The 20,763-nt window shown below is 41.8% G+C and overlaps 1 protein-coding gene across 2 annotated transcripts in view; it reads left to right on the forward strand.

Moving 5' to 3' along the window:
- The first annotated feature begins 3,935 nt into the window (after positions 1 to 3,935).
- The window catches only part of LOC132824384 (oxysterol-binding protein-related protein 8-like), a 135,379-nt gene continuing 118,551 nt past the window's right edge, over positions 3,936 to 20,763 (forward strand). For both annotated transcript variants that reach the window (XM_060838792.1, XM_060838795.1), the window contains exon 1: positions 3,936 to 4,432. In XM_060838792.1, the coding sequence (XP_060694775.1) occupies positions 4,412 to 4,432 (21 nt within the window). In that variant the 5' untranslated portion in view covers positions 3,936 to 4,411. The remainder of the gene's footprint in view (positions 4,433 to 20,763) is intronic.

The raw sequence follows: 20,763 nt of genomic DNA on the forward strand, positions 1-20,763 counted from the left end.
CATAAGGCTCTACAAGCAGGTGCCCTACTCCCAGCTTCGAAATGACAGGCGAGCCTCAGGTGGACAGAGGAAACACGTCAGTGATCCCTCAAGGCCTCACTGGCAAACTGCGGCATTCCCACAGACATCTGGGAATCACTGGCCCAAGACCATCCAAAATGGAGGAGAAGCTTCTGGGAAAGCATCAGGCACCTCAAAAATTGTCTTTGGAAAAAAGCAAAAGCCAGGCAAAAACAGCGAAAGGAGCACGCTGCTGCACCAATGTTCTACCACTTCCTGCAACCACCCTCTGTCCCGAGTGTAACAGAGCCTGCGGTAGCTATATTGTTCTGCACAGCCACCTATGGACTCACCCTGAGAGTGGAAGAGAATCATCCTCATCTGCCAGGGATTGCCAATGAATGAATGAAATAATTTGGTGTCCTCCTTTCCAAAGAGAATTTTATGTTTTGTTGCTTAATCTCTTCGACCTGTCGAAGAAGGTTAAGGGCAAGACTCAAAATCCTGCTCAAACTGGAGAATTCTTGATTGGGAAGTATGTAAAGGTTCTATATAATGTGACACGCAAGGTCTTGGAGAATTGTCTTAAGTCCTATACACCTTGAAGCATGAAGTTACATTACTGTCAACTATGCACAGTGTCTTCAGCCATAGTACACAATCAGATAATATAGTGACACCATCTTAAAACTAGTGAGGTATCCATTGACATAGCCTTTTGGCAAGATATTTAAGTTTGAATCATCTATTTTCCTTATGAATAACTTTGGCTTTTCTTCTATCATAACTTGTTCCATCTCATTAGCTTCTTTGTTTAAGTACCTATTTGATTTCTTCCTGCTTTGTGACTGTGCCCGATTTTGCATATTTTCTGAAAATGAAACAGAATTAACCTTTTTAATAGCTAGACACTGTTTGTGCCTATGAATTTTCCTTTGTCCACAGCACCGACAGATATTTGGTGTCTATCCTGCTTGTTGCATTGGTTTCTCAGGTATTTCTTTAGTGGTCTGGTATTTTAAGAAACAAATGGATTCTGCTGTCTCTGGTGGTAAGGTTGCTCTTCTCTTAGGAGTGACCTGAAATGCTTCTGAACTTCTGCTTCACTGATCATCTCAAAGGCTTTTAGTTTTGTCAAAACCCCATTAGCAAATCTAACAACAATATCCGTCCCTTGTAAATTCTGACTTTACATCTCTGTTGTCACATTTTCTACTAATGTGCAGGGATCATTAATGAAAATATATGTGGTTTCTAAGGTGCTGAACTCTCCTGTTAAATCTTGCTCTTTCAAAAATGTTATTTGCTCTGAGGTTAAAGTAATTGCCAAGGACTCTCAATAGTTCTTCTAAAGTATCTTTTGCATTTTTTATATCTTGATGAGCTATAACATCATCAGCTAAACCCTCAAACAGTGTTTAGAGGTGTACAAATGTGCTCATCATCTGATTTAGTACCTAATTTGGTAACAATTCTGTATCTTAAGAATTATTTTTTCCAAAATGTCCACTTCAGAATTCTGTTTGTCCCCTCTTTGACATTAAGTCTTCCTAGCAATGTTACTTATGCTCTGTGTCTTCCCAATGGGCTTATTTAGTTTCTATGCTTAAAAGACGTTTTGACTGTGTACTGCTGTACTGGAAGGTTTTCTCATGTTTCTGCAGTCAAAATGGACAATTGCACCTTCTGAGAGTAAAATGGAGGATTCTCAATTTTTGCAAATAAAATGGAGTGTGTGCACTTTTTTTGTGGTCCCTCTGGGTGAATCCTGTTAATTATAGCCCTCATATATGAATTCTGTTTCCTAAATGGTTCAGGGGCCAGGTACCCAGCAGTCTTCTGTCTCCTGTCATAACATTGCTGGCCTTTGCAATGATGTCTATGTCCATGGGCCAATCTGCGTGATATATCACTGCAGCACTTGCCAGCAGTTTACAACTCGGAATGCTATCTTAAACAGGACTGAGGAAAACCTAGTTTTGGTTCTTCAGCCCCCAGCTGAACTACAGCAACATTCTCCCTAACTCATTGCTGCTAGGAAATTGCAGAAAGGCCATGACAGAATGGAGGCATGCAAATTGGGATTTAAAATGCTTCCATTTCTCATCTGTTGCCCTGATAGTGGCTCAATGAGAACAAAACACATTTCCACAGGAGGAGTTTCTGAAGATGTGTACCTACGTGAACAAAGGGTTGGTGTTTTTGAACAGAATTTAATGTTCTCTTATCATGACGGGTTTGGTATAATGGGGGCACTTAATCAGGGGAATGTGGTGGGCAGGGACTCTTCCACATTCCCACTTCCTGACCAATTAAGTCCGTGGGAGGAAGGTCCATCGATAGCCTTCATGCCTTGTTGACAATGGAAGCACTAAAGTGGGTAATTAAGTAGGGGCTTCATCCCATTTCCTTAGGGCAGCTTGCCATGCAGGGAACTCAGGAAGTAAACCGAGTGCTTCATTGTGTGACCCAGCATCGGGAAATGGGGACCCCAGTGAGAGACTCCCCTCGCCTTGATGTCAACCTGCCGACCTGCTGCCTGCCTTGCTTTGCGACCTTTCAATCAGCACTGCGCAGTTCCTCTTGTTGTGTACAGGCTTTAAGACCCTGCAGCAAACTTGTGAGACTATCATGGAGCTTCACTGGGCACAAATAGTATTGCATGGGCAGAGTTAAGCGAGAAACACATGGAGAGTTAGGTAAAAGCCAGAAGTCATGCATGTGAGTGTTAGAACCATGTAAAGAAAGGTTTGTGGAATACATAGACCAGCATTAGGTAGTGAGTTTTATGGATAGCCTTTCTATAATGTAACAGTAATATTAGAACCTGCTTTAACTCATGTATTGTGGTGTTTACTAAGTAATAAACAATATTATAAAGAAGCCCAAACCTGAAGATAGTTATTGACCTTACCCTCTCTTAGACTAGTCTGTTTTGAACTCAAATTCATGGACGTGGATATACTTTCTACCATCATTCATTTGTAGGCTGGGATCCAGTGTAGCACTAAATATGTCAGGCCTTCTGTAAAAAGGTGGCTTTAACTGGCTCTCTGCATGACAGGCAAGATCCCTGTCTTCTCCAATGAATACCATCCCTTGTGTCTGAAAAGACAGGTGACAGTCTGTTCTTCACTAACATGGGAGCTAAAATGAAAAATCTTCTCCGTAATAAAGGGTAACCAAATCCACTGCAAATTGAATAATGAATTCCCTGTATGAAAACTAAATCATGATTAAAATATTAAGGCTGGGACATGGCAAAGTACATTTAAAATGAAGGACAGAGATTTCTTGGTCTGAAATCATTGAATTTAATGTTAAGTCCAGAAGGCTGCAAAAATTGTGACAGCAATGAAGGCCATTTGGCCCAACAGACCTGCACCAGTTCCTCAAATGAGCATCATTACCTCATGTCAGTCTTCTACCTTTTCCCTGTAAATTTGCACACTATCCAATGCTCTATTCAATGCCTCAATTGAACCTGCTTCCACTGCATTTTCAGGCAATGCATTCTATACCCTAACTACATAGTGTGTGATAAAGTTTTCTTCTTATCTCACCCTTGCATTTTTTTTTCCCCATAATTGGGAATTACGGTTTCTCTGGCTTGTGTTGAACTTCAATGAAACACTGCAGCAGGTCGAGGATGGAGATGTGAGTATGAGAGCAAAGTGACAATGGTTGGGGGGGAAAGGGAATGCAACTCGATTCCAGACTCTCTCGATCTACTGGCATTGTGTGTAGCAGTTTACGCGACGACTTTTTATAAATACGAAGAAAGCAAATCAGTCTTTTGTGAAACGTATAATAAATAGATGTAAGTAAGAAGAAATGCGACTTTAAACAGACAGGGATTCTCCATTCCTAATCCCTGACGCTGAAATCCTGGCCACGTTTTGCTGCATGCCCTGATTCCTCCCAGCTCTGGCTGTGCGCCGGTATTTCCTGTCACAGGCTCTCAGACAGCTGGACAGTTTGGGGATGTTTATACCCGTAAGTCAGCGTGTGTTCTGACTCTCTCCCAGTGAAGTTGTTTTCGTAGTTCTATTCCCCTCTTCGTTTGTGCTCGAGAGACACAAAACAGCAGCAGGAGCTGTGCGGAAGGAGAAGGGTGGGGGGGAAAAAAAGGCTTCGGGGAAAAGATTGCTCTCCCGTGCCTGGGAGGAGAGACATTCTCCGAGTGAACATCCCCCAGCAGCTGCTGCTGCTGCTCCTCCTCAGGCGAGCTCCACCGTCCACCCACCGCCCCGCTCTGTCCTTTCAAACCGGCGACATGGCCCTAGCTTCGTGCGGGAGATGTGTCTCTGGGAACTTTTCGCGGTCTGAGAGTCAGCTTAAGGAGAGAAGTGAGATTTGAAGAGGAGCTCGCAGCTGGCTGAAGCTTTCTTTATGCGTTGATCCCTGTGAGATGCCTTCCATGTTGCAAGAGGTAAGCTCAATCAGAGGGCATTCAGAAATACATATATAACAAGTCAATTATCAGCCCTGAGAGTCATTCGCAAAGTTTCTACATGAGCGAATTGTCCCTGGTGATGATCTTTGCTCCGGGAACTGATGTTAGGGTCGCAGGAATAAGGTACGATAGACATTTTTTTTCAACCGATGTCCTGTTCTCATGTTCACACGCTGCTCATTTGAGTTTTAGCACAAGGGAAGGTGAGCTTGAGCAATGATTTGAACAATGTACTGTGAACAAAGAACATCATATTGCTCCAGAGGGTGGGGGGAAAGCGAAGAGACTCCACATTAGCATGTTCCAGAAAGCAGCCCTCAGACACTGATTAATTGACGACAAACCAGCGTTTGCCGACCTCCTCCATTTGTGTAGTGCTGAGCCAGTGTTTGTGCCCACTGCTAATATTAATGAGTGGTCACTGGGTATCTCTGTCACAAATGGATTCACACTCCGAGCAGTCATGGTTTGGCAGAGCTTTCTCACGAAAAAACAGGATCACAACAAATGATAAATTTAGGGCTATTTCACAGGAGTGGGTGCTTCAGCTGGTGCATCAGGAGCTAAATCTTGACATCCTGTGTTTTTCTTCATGGATTTCACAATCTCAACCTGGAGATTAGAGACAGCAATGTTTTCTATATTGCACAGTGAAACTGGGCTTTTTTTTGTAATATCCATAAGTACTACCACACATAATGGAATGGCTTTTCCTACCACCAAAGCGCTTGTGATATTTTTCACCTAGTAACCACACCAGTAAGTCACCAGAGTTTCTAATTGTTCAATTTATTTGCAGAGACCATTAAGGGTAGTGCGGTACTGCCCACTGATGAGGGGGAGACCTCAGCCCAAAGGAGTTGGGAGGAGAGATAAAGCATTCCACCCCCTATGGAGGTCACCTTTCTCTAAAAGCATTGAGGCTGTCATGCTGCCTCTCCAGTGACACCCAGACACAAACATATCCACAGAATCTGCAATTATGATCCCCTCCACTGCCTGCTGCCTGAATCTGTTAAGGGCCAGGCATGGAGCAGGTGCACAGGGAGGATTTGGGCTAATCTTTTGCAACTGTGGTAACAAATCACATGTCGTTTCAAAACAGGTGCAATCAAATCCAGTAGAATTGCAATGAAACTATTGGGGCTTTATTCTAATTATTGTTATCCTTAAAGACAGTGAAGAAGAAAAGCATCTTGATTGTAAGTGCAAAATGGACAACTACAAATAGGTCAGTATGCATAATGCAGAGTGGTGTTTGAATGGTGTACAGTGGGCAATAGTGGATGTTACACTTAGATACATGTTCACATGTTAAATAACAGGCTTCTAAATCAGTGTTGCCCATTTTTATCCAGCAGCCTAAAGTCAATGTCACCCTCACTAAAGCATTGTGGAGTGAAAATCAGGGAAATTTACATCATTGAAGTGGAGTGTTGTGTCCATTCTGATCATCTTGCATGATCAGTACTACAGAAATACCCATCCAGCTGTCCACTTTCATTCCCTAAATCTAAAAAACTGCCTCCAACTGCTCCCCTTGTTGGGACTTGCCATATTCAGGCTTAAAAATAGTTTTCATGAATGCAGTTTCAGAATTCTGTGGACTCTACCTTTTGTACACACAATATTCCAGTTAATATTCAAGTAATTGAAATTCCCTACTCTTGCCACCGTAGTGTTTTTTCCTTTCTTTTAATTTCACACGTTTGTCCTTTTAACATGCTCTGGGGCAGCTCTGCAGAAATTCCCCAGAGCAGTGCCCTAGGCCCATCTATCTTCAGCTGCTTCAATGCCCGTCCATGTATCATAAGGTCAGAATTGAAGATATACACTGATGATTGCACAGTGCTCAGCACAATTTCTGACTACTGCTTTTCAGATATTGAAGCAGTCATGTTTGTATGCAGCAAGACCTGGCAATATCCAGGATTAAGCTGACAAGTGTCATTAACACCACACAAGGCAATGACCATATCCAACAAGAGAATCTAACCATCACCCCTTGACATTCAATGGCATCACTATTACTGAGACTGAACTGTCAATCTTCTGGGATCTGGAGGTTACCAACAACCCTGGACTGAATTGGATTAGCCATGTAAACACTGTGGCTATGAGAGCAGGTCAGAGGCTAAGAATTGTGCAGTGAGTACCTCACCACCTGACTCTCCAAAGCCTGTTTGCTATCAACAAGGCACAGATCAGAGTGTGATGGAATACTCCCCACTTGCCTGGATGAGTGCAACACCAGTAACACTCAAAGCTTGACATCAAACCGTAAAGCAGCCCTCTTGACGCACACCACATCCACAAACATTTACTCCCTGCGCCACTGATACTTTGTAGCAATAGTGTGCAGGATCTCCAAATGCACTGCAGAAATTCCCCAAGGCTCCTCAGACAGCACCTCTAGCCCATGATCAGTACTATCTAAAAGGACAAGGACAGCAGATACATGGGCGTACAACCATGTGCAAGTAGTCTTCCAAGCCATTCGCTACCCTGCTTTGGCAATGTATTGCTATTCCTTCACTTTCCATGAGTCACGATCCTGCAGCTTCCTCCCTAACAGCACTGTGGGGGCTCCCCTCACAAGTAGACTGCAGTAGTTTGAAAAGGCAGCTTACTACCACCTCAAGGGCACTAGGGATGGAAAATAAATACTGGCTGCAGCCAATGACACCCATGTTCCATAGCCAATAACACAAAACAGTGCAAATTTACAGCCAATGTCAATTTAACAATCTGTTTTGGATGGACAGATGTGCACTGCCTATCTGCTGACCACTGCGGTCGTGATTCATGTCACTTTACCTCTGCATTTGGAAAAGTAACCTCTACCCATTAGGTATCCCATAGATGCAACTGTTTATTATCCCAATGTCTTCAATTTGACAGTCATCCAATAAAGGAGCACAGCAGTTCAGGCAGCATCCAAGGAGCAGCGACATCGACGTTTCGGGCAAAAGCCCTTCATCAGGAATAAAGGCAGTGAGCCTGAAGCCTCTCTCCACGCTTCAGACTCACTGCCTTTATTCCTTATGAAGGACTTTTGCCCGAAACGTCGATTTCACTGCTCCTTGGGTGCTGCCTGAACTGCTGTGCTCTTCCAACACCACTAATCCAGAATCTGGTTTCCAGCATCTGCAGTCATTGTTTTTACCTAGTCATCTAATAAAGCTGTGTCTGCAAGTTTATGATTCGAGGCCACCTGATTTCAGTTTAATTTTGTGCTGGCAGGAGTAACCGGGAACTTCCCAGAAGTCCTTATCTCCAGTAGTGAAATGGGAAACATTCAGCACAATGTGTTACAAAGCCATATCTAGATTGCCTGAAGCTGCTTCCTGTAGAAATCACCTCCCCAACCCCAGTGTTGACCTTTCCTTTCTTGAAGATGCAAACTCTTTATGGAGTCTAATTTAATGATTGTTAGTTGTCCTCAAATAATTTTCCAAAAGGTCATACTTTTTGAGAGCCTCCAGTCAGCAGATTTAGAAAACCAACTTCATATATCTGACCAACAACCTCAAATTCGGAGACAGTCTGGGAACTTGAGCTGTGTCTTGTTGACGAACCTGTGACTTGTGAAAACAAGTTAGTGGAGTTTTGTGGTTTAACATTTTGATAAATCCAATCTTCTCTTTATTTATTTAGGAGTTAAAGGAGCATGTGTGAAAGCCTAAGGGCGAAATACAAATGCAGAAAGCACAACTTGTGGCCAGTATCTCTGACCCTTGCCATTGCTCCCCTCCTAAAAGTGTTAAGACTCACATGTACGTTTGCTGTGATTCCAGTATCTCGGAATCTGCCTTTGCAGTTGCTTTTGTTTTCATTTAAAATGAATGGTTCTGAATTTCCTGTAGTTACAGAATAACCTATTATAATGTCCACTTTGCAAAAGGGAATTTACGCCAGAATTTCTTGCCAATTTTACTGGCATTTGCCAGGTTGTAAGCAATTGGGATCTAAGGAAAGCACATATATTCTTCCTTTGTGAAAGTGAGCAGGAAATTCAAGACTGACCTTTTTTTTTGGAGCTAAAAATTATTTCCACATGATCGATGCACTTTGATTGCAATTTGCTATTCAGGAGTGAGCTATCTTAATTTACATTTTGAAGCTTCTTTCCGACACTAGCTTGGATGTTTTATTAACAGGAAAAATAGTTTTAGTTTGGAAAGTAATGGATTTGAACCTTGCTTAGTAGACCATGGTTCACCGCAGTCAGGTTTGTGCTGGGCAATGTTATGTGGATTATTACTCTGTTAAAGCTAATACATTCTCTCCAACCTTTTTAATTAAAGTTGGTACATTTGCTTCCTTAACCATCTCTCTCTCACTCCCTGTTCTCCCTCTCATTTGCTCCCTTTATCCTCTCTGTTAAAGTCAGCACACATCCTTTCTCACTACAACCCAATGCACCATGGCTGCCTCTTCGTCTCTTCTGTGGGGCAGCTCAGAGGTTATCATTGCTGCCTTACAGCACCTGGGACCCAGGTTCGATTCCAGCCTTGGTCTGTGTGGACTTTGCATATTCTTCCCGTGTCCACGTGGGTGTTCTATTTTTCTCCAAAGATGTGCACATTCGGTAGTCTGGCAATGGTATCCAGGAGCATGTAGGCTAGCCGGATTAACCATTGGGAATGCAGGGTTTCAGGGGTAGGGTTGGGGGTGGTTATGGGAGGGCTGCTCTTTGGAGGGTCAGTGTGGACTTGATGGGCCAAATGTTCTGCTTCCACCTGTAGGGATTCTGTGATCTATCCCAAAAACACTGTGTTCCTAAGTTCTTCTTCCCAAAGCACTGATCATAGCAGCTGAATTTCCTTTCCCCCAGCCCACGTCACCACTCTCGTTCCTTCCCCATTCCTTCAATCTTTGTGTTCCCACTCTAGTCTTTCCTCCTAGTTGGCATGTTTATAATGATCATCATTGGCAGTCATTTTTGGCTGCTGCCCATTTTCCAGAATGGACTGACTGCTGACAAGAAGTAGGAATCTGCTTTCCTTTTTTCCCGTAGTACTAAACAGACAATGGCTGCACACAAATGCATGGCAGAGTCTGAAACTGGGGTTCTTTTTATCTAAAGCAGTATTTATCACTGGAGCCATCAGGAAGTGGCATTGATCTTTATAATAGAGTTGCCTTGCTTGCAAGAGCAGCTGTGTGCTCCTCACATGACGGGTTATATACAGAGAAAGTGTACACAGTCCCGATGACCATATTCTTTGCAATGCAGCACTTTGTCACTTGTGTGAGACAAGCCAGCACAGATTGGTTGATATTAATCAAAAAATTGCTTTAACTAAATAAGCCTATTTTGGACACAGAATCTAGTTGCTATCCTTTTAGTTGTTCATCAGACTGTTAGTAGAACTATGTTTCTGTATTGATGCATGAGTCTGGAGAGTCTGCGTCAACAGCAATGTAAAGTTGAATTATCTGTGTCTGTGTCTATGGCAGTCTGAGGTTCATGTTTCAGGCCTCAAAATATTCCTTTATCCCAAAGTACACCAAACTTGGAGGTGTAGTGGGCAGCGAAGAAGGCTACCTCAGATTACAACAGGATCATGATCAGATGAACCAATGGGCTGAGAAGTGGCAGATGGAATTTAATTTAGATAAATGCGAGCTGCTGCATTTTGAAAAAGCAAATCTGAGTAGGACTTGTACGTTTAATAGTAAGATCCTAGGGCATGTTGCTAAACATGAGATCTTGGAGTGCAAGTTCATAGCTCCTTGAAAGTAGAGTCACAGGTAGATAGGATAGTGAAGAAGGCGTTTGGTATGCTTTCTTTTACTGGTCAGAGCATTGAGTATAGGAGTTGGGAGGTCACGTTGTGACTGTACAGGACATTGGTTTGGCCACTGTTGGAATATTGCGTGCAATTCTGGTTTCCTTTCTGTCGGAAGGATGTTGTGAAACTTGAAAGAGTTCAGAAACGATTTATTAGGATGTTGCCAGGGTTGGAGGATTTGAGCTGCAAGAAGAGGCTGAATCGTCCAGGGCTGTATTCCCTGGAGCGTCGGAGGCTGAGAGGTGATCTTACAGAAGTTTATAAAATCATGAGATGCATGGATAGAATAAATAGACAAAGTCTTTTCGCTGGGGTAGGGCAAGTCTAGAACTAGAGGGCATAGGTTTAGGGTAAGGGGAAAGATATAAAAGAGACCTAAGAGGCAAGTTGTTCATGCAGATGTTGATACGTGTATGGAATGAGCTGCCAGAGGAAGTGGTGGAAGCTGGGTCAATTACCACATGTGAAAGGGCATCTGGATGGGTATATAAATGGGAAGGGTTTGGAGGGATATGGGCTGGGTCCTGGCAAATGGGGCTAGATTGGGTTGGGATATTTGGTCAGCATGGATGAGTTGGACTGAAGGATCTGTTTCCATGCTGTACATCTGACTCTGAGGCCTTCCTGACATTCCTTGAGAGCTACCTTTTTGATTTTTGGTTGGAGCTTTTTGTTTTTAGTGGCTACTTTTTTTCAGTTTTGCAAGCTCCTTTGGTAATGTGATCACTTACTAACACGACCATCTGTATTTCTGTTGCTAAATGGGGGATTTGGACTCTCTCAAAGGAAGAATTAGAAGAATTTATCAATATCCCCAAAAATCGTCACTCCATTAAATGTAAAGCCAAGCAAGGAGAACATTAACTTTGAAGACATGACACGGTTTTAATAGGGGCAATTATTAATATTTGTTAGCAAAAATGCTTTTCAAAACAAACTGACGCAGTTATTCAGATAAAATGCGTCACCCTAAACCTGTTTCTCGTAGGCATCTGAGGCTGCAGCTGAACAGTTGCATGCTTTGTCTTGAACTCGGACACAGTGCCTGAAGTAATTTTTTTTCTTGGATATTTTGAAATGTGATAATGTCTACATGCAAATTTTTTTTAATTTTTAATAGTACAATTTCATATTGAATGATACAATTTATGCAGCATTCATCGCCATAGAATCTTTTCTCCACAACATAGTGGCTGCTAATCGTCTACAGCTATAATCTAGAGACTTCACGTTAACAAAGTTTTGTTGGAAGGCTTAAAACTACCTTCTCCCTTTTTCTCCATCTATCTCCACTTTCAAACTATTCTCCTCTTTGCAGGTCTGTTTGGCCTTTCGCAGCCCCTCTTTCTCATCTCTCCCCTCTCTGTTGCACTGCCCCTGCTGCCAACTTTTCCTCTGCCGCTTCCACACAACCTTTCTTATGGTCTTACCCCCAACCCCCGGACAGTCCCCAGATTCAGTCCTCACTGGCCTCACCAGCCTTGCTTCTGGAATCCTGGCCCTGCTCCATGGGCCTGGCTTTCAGCCTCAAGAATTTTGCCCTCTACTCTCACTTCACGGTTCTGCAGCCTTGTTTCCTGTTACCAATCCCCATCCTCCCTAAAGCCACCACTGGTCATGCTGACTGATTTTGAGCAGCAGTGTGATGGCAGTAATGTAAATTCACCTGTCTCCCCTGTGAGCATCAAAAAGTCTGCAACGAGCAGGGTCAGACGGTCAGAAGGTCAGATCTGATGTAAAGTGCTTCTTGCCTTGTTTAAGACTGGGTAGAAATAACTCTAAGATGAAGGAAGTGATGGACTGGACATCATGACCAGAGTTGAGGCAGGTAGACAGGATAGTGAAGAAGGCATTGGGTGTGCTTTCCTGTATTGGTCAGTGCAGTGAGTTAGGAGTTGAGATGTTATGTTGTGGCTGTAGTGGACATTAGTTTGGCCAGTTTTGGAATATTGCATTCAATCCTGGTCTCCCTGCTTCAGGAAAGATGGTACAAAGCTTGAAAGGCTCCAAAAAAGACTTACAAGGATGTTGCCACGGTTGGAAGGTTTGAGTGATAGGGAGAGGCTGGGGTTGTTTTCCCTAGAGCATTGGAGACTGAAGGGTGATCTTATAGAAGTTTATAAAATCATGAGGGGCATGGTTAGAATGAATAGCCAAGGCTTTTTCCTCAGGCTAGGGGAGTCCAAAAACTAGAGGGCATAGGGCTAGATGAGAGGGGAAAGATTTAAAAGGGACCTGAGGGACAACTTTCTCACGAGGGTGGTACATATATGGAAGTGGTGAAGGCTGGTACAATAACAATATTTAAAAGGTATCTGGATGGGTATATGAATAGGAAGGCTTCAGAGGGATATGGGTCAAATGCTGGCAAACGGGAATAGATTAATTTAGGCTATCTGGCTGGTATAGATGAATTGGACCGAAGGATCAGTTATGCTGTATAGCTCTATGACTCTGAGTTCCAGAAAACAAAGGCTGAAAATCTGCCCCATGTTTGACACATTTTCTCAGTAATTAACTCCTCACTCGGCTCTCTTGCAAACCAAGTGTGTTCCATGTTGTTGGTCCCTTGGCTCCAAGAAAAGTGAACTTTCTGCCGATCCATAACTTTAGAAATAGCTACATAGGTATTTGGAATACTACTTTCTACTTTGCCTTTAGGAATCTTCCTTGGTTCCAAGATTTCTAGTTTATGTTGAAATATGCAGAATTTCTGGTGAATTTGTACAATTGCATTTTAAAGGCAATCACCCAACTATTTTCTAACAGATCGGGTTTAGAGTTGTATAATACTTTTTCAGAATTTGAATAAAATTAAAAAATATTTTGACGTATAGTACAACTGTGGTAGTAAATATGTATTTGTAAAGGATTGCACGAATTTTTGACTCTTTTTACTATTATTTGCATTTTCATTCACTGGATTTAAATCAGTTTTAACACACCAGCACAGGCAGTTTGACCAAGATAAGTTCCAACTCTGAAGTGATCATTAAAAGTCTGTATCGAGATACAAGCAGACAAATGGTACATTGCTTTGCATCCGATTGCTTCTCAATGTAACGTTATCATGTGTCATTCTCTCCAGCTGTCTCAGCCTAGCAGTCTCTCTTTTTATTCTGTCCTGCCCTATGCTAGTTCTGTTTCCATCTATCACTTTCAAACTCTTCATGTTTTTCTGGATTTTTCTCTCTGGCTCTTTCTATATATCTGCCTGTACCTTGACACATTTCTGAATGTCTCTCTTTGTTGAGTTTGTTTCTTTCTTTCAGTGTGTATCTCCCCTCTTTTTGCCATTACCATACCTTCCTGATGCACATTCTCTGAACTGCTGATGAGGGAGTATTGACTGCCTGTGCTGGTAAAGATGCCAGTTTGTTAGAACAGTGACGCCTGTTGTCTGTCTGTGCTGCTGTCTGAAAAGTAGTAAGTGGTGCAGGGAGAGCTTAAGTGGCAAGGAAGCAATAGGGGGAAACAATCTGTGAATAAAGCAGAGTGCAGGAGAAAACTCACCCATTAGTTCATTGAAGGATGGCATTGCTGACTTCAGTAATTGTTCCTCAGTGAAAGACACTGGGTTTGATATAAGCAGTGTGGGAATTTCCCAGGTGGCTTTGTCTGATAATGTCTGATGTGAGTACCTTACCCGTACGCATTTATGATTGAAGAGAAACTGGATGAAACCCAGAATTAGTCAAGTCTGCACTGGGGGTTTTGCTATTTGATAGTGGAACCAAAAATTCTGGAGTTCCCAGTCTGGTGCAGGTTCTGCTGTTCAGCAGTTCTTCCAGTAAAGTAGAGCCAACTGTTGGAGTTGCGAACATCGAAGGTTAATAGATTGCAAAACAAAGTGTACAAGATTTGGCCCTTCAAGCTTGCTTTATCATTTTAACATGATCATGATTGGTCTTTTTCTACTCCACTTGCTGTACTATTACTCACATGCCCTTTACTATGCAAGAATCTACTCATCTCTGCCTTTGAAGGAGGAGTGAGGCTTCAAAAGCTTGTTTTCAAATAAATCTGTTGGACTGTAATCTGGTGTCAAGTGATCTTTGACCTTGAATAACTGAGACTGACTTAGTTCAACAATTAAGCATCCATGGGCTTCCTTGTTTGAGAATTCTAGAGATGCATGACTTTACGGGAAGAAATGATTCATCTCAACAGGGTGATCCAAGACCAGTCTGAGAGCCAGCATATCAGAAGGAAAAAGATTTGAAAAATATTTTTATATCCAACTTAACTTTGATCCATTCTCCCTCACTTTCTGATCAGAAGGTCACTAATTGAGCTTATGACTGGCCATAAGTTTAGTACACTGCTGACCTTTATGTCAGTCAACAAAAGTATCCAAGCAAAAGCAGAAGAAATCTTGAAATAACCAAGTGTACTTTGACATGGGAACACTTGCAGGAAATCGCAATTTGGAGATTGTGTTGATTATCAAGCAGTCAAATTTTGACCACAAACACTCATTATCTCTATCAAGAGCAAGTAAATCAAAAATGTTGCTTGGTACCAATGTTTGTCTGTTGGATGATAACACAGAATGGAATGTTTGATAGTGAGTCGACCGCAATATTTTGAGGACATTGATTTTTTAAAAATGAAATGTCCTTTCCCTATTTGCAACCCTAATGTACATCATGTACCTCACTGACGTGATCATGCAAAACCATAACCTCTAATTTTTAGATTCCAATGCTGTCACCAACAACCTTCATGTCTCAATATCTATTTCTACACTTAGAGAAAATATGCACACTAGACTCTAAGAAATGTTTTGATGCACATTGTTTGTTTAGGTTGGTTTAATTTAAAATAGGTCTTTAGTTTTAAAAGGGGAAAAGATGTCATATTTGAGAGATCAAATGTTCAGTGTTTGATCATATTTGTTTGACTTTTCTCTTTCTCTTCCTCTGTGGTGCTGATTACATCTAGGTGTGGTGACTGAGAAACAAACTGAAATTGAGGTATCAGACTGGAGACATTTTGAAACCTTAAGCATAGCTTCTGTATATGCAAGAACTGGTGTCATCCTTGCTTATCAAAGGCATAGAACACAAGTGATCACTTATCCATGCTCTTGGAATGATGCACATTGCCTGTAGAACTGTACCCCAGTGTGTGGCAACCTCTCAGAACTCAGTCAGCTCCTATTCTTGGGAGAGGTTGTTCCTGATGTGTTGTTGTGTGTGTGTGTGTAATTTAGAAAGGTGAATTAATTGTTTACTGGGTGGGGAGGGTGTGTCTCTTTATGAGCCAACATTCTCTACTCTCTTCTGAAGATTCATGCTGTGAGTACATTTGTGAAGAAATCATTGGCCTAAAGGCACATCAGTCAAATAATCATTCTATGTCAGAGAAGACATGTCTGTGATGATATGTTAAGGTGTCATGGGAAAAGATTACCGACATCTCCAAACCTGTCCTTGCCCCACCTCCATACTTCTGACCCAACATTCACAGACATCCTATAGCACCAGTCATGAATTGGTAATTCAAAATTGGAAAGTTGCTGTTATGTATCCTCCTTTCGGAGGAAGAAAGAAACAACAAAACTCCATATTGACCAGGTTTGATTAGTCAGCTCTCCACGATCCACATTAAATATTAAACAGTTTAGTGTGTATTTGAGTCCTTTCAATATCTCTGACAAAAATCAATTCTTGGCTTTCTAACCTTGAAAGATTATTAGTGATCAGGTTTGGATCAACTATGCTGATCTTCTACTCACAAGACCCTATGATGTGAATGATTTTCAGTAGTTCTTGAAAAGGAAGATGAATGGTCAAGACTTTGTATTGCAAACAACACTACAGTTGAGAAGCCTCCAAAAGGATGGATTAGAGTATTGAGTTTTGATATCAAAAGTCAATGAGAATATAAGCAAGGGGAAATCTGTGGAGCAGTGATCATAATAGTGTAAATGAAGTGATAAGAGAGGCTGTGATGGAGATGATTGGGAGATGAGAGGATATATAATGAGGTTGCCTATTTCTGATCAAACTATCTTTGCCATCCCATATAAAAACCTTAGGTTTTGTTTTGTAGACAGCTGAGCTTTGCTGTGTACTTTTGAACCATTGCGCCTACCCCAAAGTGTCCATTGAGCCTTGTCTGATATCACAATAAATCCAACGTGCAGTGACTGCGCTCACACTTCTTTATTGTAAAGTTACTCGCCTAAGAATTATGCAAGTCTGCAACCCCTGTTGCTGTAATTCCTGCACTTGGGGATCTGTTTTACATGATATTATCTCTACATGCTGCAGAGGTAAGATATGGTAAGTGCTTCACTCGTTTGACTAGTTCCAAAAAGGGAATGGTGCAGCATCTCATTTGAGTGTCCAGGGTCTGTAGATTTGGTGCCTTGTCTGTACTTAGTTTAGCATCTCACTGGAGTAGCCCACTGGAAATCAAGCCCTGCTATTCCTAGACATATCACGAGAGCAAATGTTTATATCCAAGTACACACACTTCCCCAAGTTACCTGTCTGATAGACCCAGGTTGACAGAAAATACAAACTAGTTTTCTGCGCTTAGCAAGGATTACTGTTCAATACAAGTAAATAGATTCTAACTACAGGTAAACATCTGTCCTCTGTTGACTTGTATCTCTACTAGGTATGCTGTAATCCTTTCTTAAAACTTCCCTGGAGACAGCAATACTGGTGTTAAGGGTGGAGGGAAAAAGCTGGGAAAATAGTTCAATGGTCCTGTTCACAGACTATGTTGAGATGATCCTTTTGCTGTTCTTCAGGTTCGTTTTTACTTTTTCACAGGAGGCACAGGTGGCTGGTACATTATTGCAAAGTATTTTAGTTACTGTTTAAAAGTCACAGCTTACAGCAGCTGGAAAATAAATGTGCTCTCTTTCAGCTTTAGCTATTTTACTGTAGAGCAGAAACACTCACTTGCAGAGGTCCACAGACTTCTGCCAGCATTGTTCACACCCAAAAGCTGTTCAGCCACCCAGGAGCCAGTTGTGGCCAGTTTGATGGCTTTTGTCATCCAAAACACGTCACAATTCCCCAAATCAGCAACTTATGTCTTGCCAAATTTAGTTTTGTAGACCACCCCAGCCCACAGACATCCACTACTGCATGAACAAAGAAGTGGTATGAACAAAGAAGTGGTGTAAACAAAGCTTGCAATGAGCTTTAGTAACTTGAATAGCAGCTCCTTCCACAATCATTTGCTTTAAATCAGTCATTTCTGTCCACATTCAACAAAAGAGCGTTAAAAAGACCGTCTTTACACAAGAAACTATTATAGATCTCAGTGTCCATGGGCTAGTGACGTTGAGAAAAAAAATCAACAAATTTTTAATGCTAAACATGGTATGTTACCCACATTTGTACTTTACTAGGGCAGAGTCTGGGGTTTTGCTGTCTTGCCCCCATGTAGTCATATAATAATTTTAAACTACCTCACCTGGTGGGAATGCATAGTTAAAGTTATCCCTGAAAAGCCCCTATTTCTGCTGCACTCCTCGCTACAGACTTTTACCTGACCACTTTTCATGGGCAGCTGAAGTGTCAACTATACTCAGGCAGGACTCCTTATTAATAGATGCAAATCATTCTCTTCCAATGTCATGGAACTCTTTATAGTATTCTGAATGTCAATTGACATGTCCTACTCAGTAAAACTTGTTGAGGAGGAAGTGGCAACTGAGAGAGAACATTTCCCTGTGTTCCTATCTTCTCCAAACTATGGACCGCATTCACTGGATACGCCTATCTTGTGAGGAAATGGTTTGCACTTTGTGGGTTGGCTCTGTGTTAATCACTGTAACTGCTGTAGTTTGTAGATTCTGCAGTGAAACTGGTATTCTCAAGGACACCAGCCTGGGCAAAATTTATGGAGACCATGAGCTACCCAAATCTCATTTTCTTCATTTTTTGCCTCCCCAGTTGGGTCCAAAAAAAAAGGCTGATCCTGTTTGACATGGACTTTGTTGCAGGAATTTCTGGAAAGATGACTTATTTAATATCCTTCTACCTCAGAGCTCCACCCAATGCTTTATTTGTCAGTGTTCAGTTCCTTAGACTTCACCTCTTGCTCCGTATTCCTAAGCCAGTAGAGCAATGCCTTATTTGGAAAGAGAAGCCAATGCATTGTATCTGGAATTATGGATCCTAGCAATACTTGTTATGGGCTGGTATCTGAACCGTGAAATGTAAATTAATTCCAAGGGCTAAAATGGCCTGGAGTAAACAAACTGATTCGCTAGAAGCAGTGGACCTATGACTGATCTTCACATCCTGTCTCCCAGTTGAAATCCTGTTTCATTGCCCCCCGCTATTCCTTGGTTTAGAAGTGAAGGATTTCCACTTGGTTAGGGAGCAGAAAGTTGCTATGACACAGAGCTGCACCACAGCAAGAGGCAGAAGAAAACTAGTTTAAAAAGAACTAAAAGTTAAGGAGGTGATTTGCTCCAGTGCACTGCAACAGGGACTGTTTGCTCTGAAGGCAATCTAAATTGGACTGGGTATAAAGTCCCTAGTGTAAATATAAGAGAGCTAACTCCTTCAGAAAAATGGCTTGTTTCACACATCATGTGGAACAAGATCATTTAGATTCTAAATGGGAAAAGACATTATTTCACTTGTACTCATGAATGACCATTGAGAATATTTATAAGTTAATTGTTGGCATGTAATTTATCCAGTAGGATTAAGAGTCTTGCATTGTGTAACTGTGTGGCATTCCTGTTTACTTGGTACAGCAAGCATCGCTCACTGTTCAGTTTGGTTCCTATTTGGCAGGTTAAATTTCAGTAGATTTTAAGATAGACCAGCCTCCTGAAAATGAACCTTGCAGTTCAGTGAACAAGCTTACATCCAAGGCCAGCTTTATGTAGTAGAACCTGTTTTTGTAAAATATAATGAATTGGAATTCTGTAATGTCTGGAGATTCTGTTTGAAATATGTGTACTACAGAACTGTCAGTGGCTGCTGTTCACTTGCAAATGGAAACCGTTGGACCAGGTAGCAGTAGATCAAGTCTTGTAACTCAAGAGTGAGACAGTTAATTGGTGGTCTTATCATTCTTTGTCAGATGTCAAATGCTCCTTTCACCCATAAGTGCTGCAGATGTGTCTCACTAACTTCCTTCTCGGTTTCCTCTCCTCCATTCTTGGTATCTAATGTCCAAAATTCCAACACACCTCGAATCCCCATTCTCTCACTCCTGCCCTCCCTATTCTGTATTGGCTTCTTGGCCAGAAACACCGTAAATTTTACATTCTTAGCTGTGGCATACCCCTTCCTGTGACACAAATTAACTTCTTCCGCTGGACCATTGTCAGGGAATGTCCCTGCTGTCTAATTGGCCATGTCAGATAGTTTTGGGGAAGCTGGAATTTCTGGATTGTTTAGATTTTTACCAACTGAATTCGAAAAGGGAGCTGCCTGGATATGCTATGCAATTCTGAAACTTTTTTTTTTTAAGAATTGCCTTTTGGTCCTAAATGAACGCAACTAAAATTTTAGAATCTGATGAAAAGCATCTGAATCCATATCCACAAAAATTTAAATACTGGAGAAATCATGATTGTGTTTTTTTTTGAAGAAGTAATTAGGAGGATTGATGAGGGCAGAGTGATGTGATGTGATGTATATGGACTTCAGGAAAGCAGTCAACAGGGTTCCTCATGGTAAACTGGTTAGGAAGGTTAGATCTCCTGGAATACAGTGAGAACTAGCCACTTAGATTCAGATCTGGCTTCAAGATAGAAGGCAGAGGGTGATGTCAGAAGTGGTGGAGGCTGGTACAATTATAACATTTAAGGCATCTGGATGGGTATATAATAAGAAGGGTTTAGAGGGATATGGGCCAGGTGCTGGCAAATGGGACTAGATTAATTTTGGGTACTTGGTTGGTTCAATTTGTCCACACCAAAGGGTCTGTTTTCATGCTGTTTATCTTCATAACTCTATGACACACCCAGGAAACAACAAGTCCAATAAAGAAACATCAGGGCAATCGGAGAAAGTTGAGGATCCTGTACAAAGTATTTTCATGGTGGATCAATGGTTAGCACTGCTCCCCCACAGGAACCTAGGTTCGAATCCAGCCTGTGTCTGTCTGTCCAGAGTTTGCACCTTCTTCATGTCTGCGTGGGTTCTCTTTGCATGCTGTGGTTTCCTCCCATAGTCTAAAGATGTGGAAGTTAGGTGGATTGGCCATGCTGAATTGCCCATGGAGTCCAGGAATGTATAGATTAGATGGATTAGCCATGGGAAATGCAGGGTTACCGGGATAGGGTAGGAGAATGGGTTTAAGTAGGATGCTCTTCGGAAGGGTGGTGTTGGCTCGATGGGCTGATTGGCCTGCTTCCACACTGTAGGAGATTCTAATGAGGTGCGTCAAATTCTGTCTATATTGCTCTGTTAATCATGGTTAGTATGATAAGTGACACTACCATATTCAGTAAGACAACGTTGGTATAGTGTAGGATCAGAATAAAGTGTAACTTGCTTTATGCTGCTAAAAGAT

Source organism: Hemiscyllium ocellatum, chromosome 18 (assembly GCF_020745735.1).
Source record: "Hemiscyllium ocellatum isolate sHemOce1 chromosome 18, sHemOce1.pat.X.cur, whole genome shotgun sequence".
Taxonomy (NCBI): Eukaryota; Metazoa; Chordata; class Chondrichthyes; order Orectolobiformes; family Hemiscylliidae; genus Hemiscyllium; species Hemiscyllium ocellatum.